This window comes from Chaetodon auriga, chromosome 9, assembly GCF_051107435.1.
Source record: "Chaetodon auriga isolate fChaAug3 chromosome 9, fChaAug3.hap1, whole genome shotgun sequence".
NCBI lineage: Eukaryota > Metazoa > Chordata > Actinopteri > Chaetodontiformes > Chaetodontidae > Chaetodon > Chaetodon auriga.
The window spans coordinates 17,906,135-17,912,538 of record NC_135082.1 but is presented as its reverse complement, the minus strand read 5'-3'; the positions used below and the strand labels follow the sequence as shown (position 1 = coordinate 17,912,538).

The 6,404-nt window shown below is 41.6% G+C and overlaps 1 protein-coding gene across 1 annotated transcript; it reads left to right on the top strand.

The window, feature by feature from the left end:
- Positions 1 to 2,196: 2,196 nt before the first annotated feature.
- Positions 2,197 to 4,899, top strand: ccdc85b (coiled-coil domain containing 85B). Its single transcript, XM_076739556.1, has one exon. It carries the CDS (start codon positions 3,050 to 3,052, stop codon positions 3,650 to 3,652), a length of 603 nt encoding a protein of 200 aa, XP_076595671.1. The 5' UTR covers positions 2,197 to 3,049; the 3' UTR covers positions 3,653 to 4,899.
- Positions 4,900 to 6,404: the final 1,505 nt, after the last annotated feature.

Sequence of the window (6,404 nt, the reverse complement as noted above, 5' to 3'; positions counted from 1 at the left end):
ACGTCACAGGAAAGCCTCTTCCCCAGCACAGTTACTTTAAATATCTCTCACATTAGCCATCTTCTCAATTAATCATCATTTAGCGGTAAGAAAAATCTTTCATTTGAATGTCCTATTCAATAACTTTGATTTAATAATAATAATAATAATAATAATAATAATAATAACTTTTTCATCCTTTGGGTAAAATGACTTAATAACGTTTTACTAATCAGTGAATATAGGGGTGCAGTTGTTGCAAGTTATCAACTGAATATCAGTCTAAGAAAAAGCAGTAATGGATAGAGGTTTTAGGTTTCTAATAATGAAGTTAAATTAATTTAATCAAGGAAATTGCACTTAGAAGTGCTTTGTTAGAATACCATCATCATATAAAGCATGATAACCAGCTCCATTGTGCTGAATTAATATAAGTGTATGCTCCTCGTTTACCTCGGGTTATTTTGTTATATTACTCCTGTCTTCATCTGTTTGCCCCACTTAAAATCCAAACCTGAAGCTGAACGGAAGGGGTTGCTTACATTCCAAGCAGCATGCCGACATGAGGCCCAGAACCTGTAACGACCTGCTGTACTGAATACTCAGGGCTGAATATGAGCGATGATGTCGGCCCGTATTTAGTCCTATTGGCACACCGGAGCGGATGCCTGTTATTTCTTACCAGATATTTCTAGCTGCGTACTCTTGAGTGACTTCAGGATGCAAGGGGTGCATAATGAACCCAACTGATTCGAATAGTGGGACCCACATATCACTTTACAGTAAAGAGTCCCATCTCCAGCACACCATTCATTTTAAGTAAGAGAGCCATTGATGGCCAGAGGGATATCGAACGACAATGGACGATTATATGAAGAGTCAAATTACAGCAGCAGCCGAGCAGTAGCCTATTGATGATCTCTGCCCTTTCATTTGTTCTCTTATTTTAAAACGTGTCCGATCAGAGACAGGCTTCTGCGTGAGCCAACCCCCCACCACCACCCCCACCCTGCGCTTTGCTTGCTGCGTGTACACAATCTGCTCTCTTTTCCTCCGGCGATTAATCTAAATAAATCCCTGCAAATCCCTCTCCTCGCCCTCCCTTTCTGTGTTTCTGCATGTGTCCTTCAAAATCACAACATAAGGGAAAACGACTCAGTCAACATGTCTTTTTGTCGGATATCTCGCTGCACATCAACACTCTCATTTCTAACCTCACATGACACCCTGATTCCATCCCCAGCTCCCCCTTGCACGGTTAACACCCTACATTGTTATGGCCTCAGTGAAACAATGGAGGTAGGACAGAGGGCGGAAGGATGTGGCTGAATGCCTCAGCATAAACCCATGGAAAAAAAAAAAAGCCTGCAGTCACACTTTCCGCCAGTGTTCTTTGAAAAGAAACGAATGTAACAGGAGTCACTTATGGTACAACTACACTGTACTGTACACCATTCACTATAGTGAACTCCAGAGCCATGTAGGACCTATTGATGTATTTCTCATGTTTTGCAAAGATTTGGGGGTAGCAAAGATATGTATATATGGCATGTGTCTTCGGTTTGAAGATGGTCTCATTCCAGTGAACAGACAATTCCAGAGGAAGTGGCCTCATACAGGCCTTTCCTACTCATTTCCCCTGTAAACTGTGCTTGTCCATGTTGTTTTAGTTTCATAGCATGATAAGGGTAAAAAAAAGAAAAAAAAAAAAAAAGGGTTTTGAGTCCAAACGGGGGCGGGCGCACAAGTCCCTCTCTGAGAGAGCACATGGAGCGGATCCTCATCCTCACATCTTGTTGTTTTTCATAATCTGACCTAGCTGGGAAAGCCAAAGTCAGTTCAGCCGGATCATTGAGTTGGTCAGGTTTATTTTGCCATTTACGACCATGCCATAATTAGGCTATGGTATGCGAAAAGCCACTGGAAACCTCAGAGGAAACCGCAAATATTTCTGATTACTATCTAACCAATATGTCAAAGTAACGGTCGTTAAAAAAGCGACATTTCCGGGAAAATCTCTCAAAATAAAGCCAAGGTTGTCGAAGAACGTGATTGCATTGAAACAAGAGTGGCGCACCACCAAGGAAAAGAACACCGCGATGGGTAAAGGATCTATATTGTAGTTAAATATATTCTCAAAGATATATTTTCCGTTACCGTGTCACTTCTTTCAATAAAATATCGCAAATCGATGCTTTAGTTTTGAAGGCTGCAAAGACCGACTTCCTGCAGTACATCAGCTTGACGCGCACCTCGCTGTTCTCGGACTCACAGTCGTGAAAGTGGCGGAGGCGGACATTGTTGTGGTAACAGTCCAGCCTCAGAAGATGAGCAGAAATGATGCGCTTACTTTGAACGGATAGGGAGCGAGATTGGATTGTGATTTGTCTTGGTATTTTTTTTAATCTAAATAATTAATCGTCTATTATAAAAAAAAGAAGCTGCTGCACCGTACGGAACCATCCTCCAGCCAAGCGGGGAACGGAGTTCATTCAGCTGAGGCGAGCGGAGCACAGCCTGATGAGACGATGCCAGCGACGTAAAAATCATAACATCTGCAGGGTGTGCATCCGTGGCTGCTGGATTAAGCCCCCTTGGATCGACCGGGATTTTGTGTAGGACAGAAAAGCCCACGGGGTGGTTGTTGCCTTCAAAATACTGCGAGAAGCGCTGAAATAAGGACAGTTGTATTCTTGGAGGCCTTTGGAGAACGCAGCCTGCTGTTGGGAGGATGACAGATTGACATTAACGCGGGTTTGCGGTGTATTTTCATAGGCTCCACGACCTCATCAAGACATTATCCACGGAGAACCATCACCGGGGTCAGCACAAATATAAGACTGAAGTCACAGCGCCTTGAAGAAAGCCATCTAAATAAATATATCACCTGCTTCTGCTATGATTTGGCCTTCGGTGCCGTCGTGATTGCACACATGACATCTGGAACACACTGGATGCAGATGAAGACGAGGATGTGATGCCTCTGTGTTGAGCATTGAAGCACCAAGTTACACCTCAGCGCTTTTAACAGATCCTCAGGTACCCTCTTGCTATAGGTTCTCAATAGAAAATGGGTAGCGAAGGTGAGATCATAAACAGAGAACTGTCAAAGATGTCTGACGAGGATTTGCTGGCGTGCTCCAAAGAGGAGCTGGTGAGCCGGCTGCGTAAAGAGGAGTCGGATAAAATATCAGCTCTCATCCAGCGAGGACGGCTGATAAAAGAGGTAAATAAACAGCTACAGGGACACCTCCTTGAAATCAGGGAACTGAAAGTCATCAATCAGCGCCTGCAGGAGGAAAACGTGGAGCTGCGGGACCTGTGCTGCTTCCTGGACGATGACCGGCTCAAAGTGAAGAAGCTGGCCAGGGAATGGCAGCTGTTCGGGCATCACGCAGCTAAAGTGATGCGGGAGGACCTGGGCGGTTACTTGAAAAAGCTCGCAGACCTGGAGCGCATGCAGGACGGGCTGGTGAAGGAGAATTTGGACCTGAAGGAGCTGTGCCTGGTTCTGGAGGAGGAGTGTGTCAGCAGGAGTGACTCCAGCCCCGGAGGCTCCACCGAGCTCAACCTGCCCTGCATGGTAGCCCGGGACCTGGGGGACGGAAGCTCGAGCACAGGCAGCGTGGGGAGCCCAGACCAGCTTCACCTGGTGTGCTCACCTGATGACTGATGATAGGTTTATGTCAGCAGTCAGGGCTCCTCCAGCTCAATTGAGGAACCTGTAGAGTATGACTGATACGATGGAGACACAGAGGCTCTGTCAGACAATACAAATTAAATTGGTGCAAAAGAATTAGGGCCTTCTGAATGCTGCAAAGAGTAGTGTGCCACTAGGTTTTGACTTGACAGAGATTCTACCACTATAGACATTTTCGGGACATTTAATAGATGTTTGCCAGATGATAATGTATCTAAATTTTACAGTGTTTTTTCTAATGACTTCTGTTTTTGGGAAATTCTCCTTTTTCAGTGGTCTGTTGATGAAAAAAAAAAAAATGGGACCAAAAAAGTGGGTCACATATATAAATTTATCTCATGCACTGGACTAGCCTACACTGGTAGAAGCCTTTTTTCTATTGCACTGGACAGCGTTATCATGGATCTTTAAATCTCAGATCTAAAGATTCATTTCAATCCAGTTTTGAGCCATATTTAGTCCACTGAATTCCAATAGCACTGAAATAGATGGGTTGTGATAAAAGAAAAATATGAAACTATTTGATATTTGCTAGATGCCCAATAACGTGTAATATTTTATGCACTCTCTTCCTCAGGACAGGATTGGAGTGCCATATGTGCATGATTGTCACTATTTGTACAGGCCTGTTAACCAGTCTGATGTGAAGGCCTTCAGGTTTACTGTGGGTGGGGCTGCTGCTGTGCATACGGTGCATGTGCTAGAGCCTGGGCAGAGCCAGCACACTCGTTAAGGTTTTGGATCAGACGTCATAGATGTCCTTGGACCTCACTCAGAGCTGAACTGAACAAGTTCTGTCACTTTTATAAATCCAACTGGAAACTCTTTGTATCAAACTGGAAGGTCTATGAGTTTGAGCGATTTCTATTCTATTCAAACCAAGCTGTTTAAATTCACCTGTATTACTTTTTTTTTTATTATTACACTGTTGTTGTTGATGTTTAATTAGCATATCACAGAGTTTGTTTAAGTTGGCGACGGCCAGCTTCGTCTTCTGTAACTCATGCTTTGTATTTACCCTGTAACATTAGGGATAATCTTAACTTTGACCCTTCTTTATCTTGATTTATCTGTATTAACTAGCGTTACTAACCGATTTCAGTTTAAATCATAGATAATGCACATGGATTAGGGAAGATTTTATTTTGTCGTTAGCTGTTTATTGGTGGGCTATGCTCGTAGTGCATTGAAGAGCTTTAAATACAGTGGGTATGACACTTTGTGCTGTTCTGACCTCTCTTTGTGTGTTCGACTTTGCAGAAAGGTGCATTTATATTTACATGACACAGAATGAAGGATTGATTTCTGCTCTTGTTGTTTTGACCTTCGTGTCCAAACCAACTGCGCTTGATTGATGTTCCCTTCGTGTCATACGGACTGACTTTATGGATGTTCATCAGTTTTATTTTTGGATCTCTATTTGCACAGTCTGGAGAGCTGAAGAGGGCAGTAATGCTTTTACCCACTTAGTGATGCACAGACGTCCTTTGACAGCAGCATACACACTGATTTTTTTTCCCTCCCTCATGCTCTCTGGCTCTCAATCTGACATCTCGTTCCATCTCTATTTTTCTCTCTAACCCCATTTCAGCAGAGCAATCCAATGCCCTCTGAGCCATGTATGTATTAGCAAGAGATTCGCTTCATTTTTGGGAAACAGAGTTACAGAGAACACAGTGTTCACAGATGAGGGGCAGAGGGCAGTCATTAGAGTTTGTATTGCAGCCATCAAGTCCTTTTAATGAGTGTCAGGAAAAGGGCTGCAGTTTGTGATTTTTTTTCTGGATTAATCATTTAATCTATGAAATGTCCAAAAATGAAATATGCCCATGATGATTTACAGAAGTCAAAGGCTATGTCTTCAAATTATTTGTTGGGTATTTGATTTACAATGATGGAGAAGCTGCAACCAGAGAATATTCAGTTCTCAGTTCTGCTTGATCAAACAGATTAATCTTCTATCAATCGACTAATCAATTAATCCAGTACTCCTTTCAGTCCTGCAGTGGATATGTTTCAGGCATTTCAGGTGTCTCAGTGTTAACATTACAATTTTTTATTTATTTTTAAAATTTTTGGACACTTAGAATGATTCTCAATGGAGTCTGTCTTTTTACATATGTATTTCAGTCTAACCACATCTTCCTGTTGTTTGTGTTTCACCAATAATACCACAGCAGCACAGTTTTCAGTTCGGAACTGTTTTTTTCTTTATTGTCTGTGAAGTAGTACAGCTTTGACAAAAGGTAAAAGTAAGGCACTGCCCACCGAAACTATTCATCTGCCAGAGAAAAACATTACCAAAAATATATTACACTCTCAAAAATAAATACGGGATTGTATAATCTATATTAACTCCTACGGCCCAGCCTTAGTGGTCAATAATTTGCATAGACAATACTAGACTTCTGAAAAGATTCATAGAAAAATATAAGGACCATTCATGTATAAGTTCTAGTTCCCCTGCTGAGGACATTTATAAAGTGTTACATAACATGACATAATAATGTAACAAGTCATTAAATGCAACATTATACTGAATTATTACTATTAATATATTATTAGATGTAGTTATCACAGTAATTCTTTAGAGAATATATTCTGCATGCAATGCTTTCATAATAAAATACAAATATGCTCATTTTGATAGCTTTTAAAATGAGAAATATAAAGACTTTATATCAAAACTAAAAAGAGTGTAACATTCATATTCTGATAATGCCAC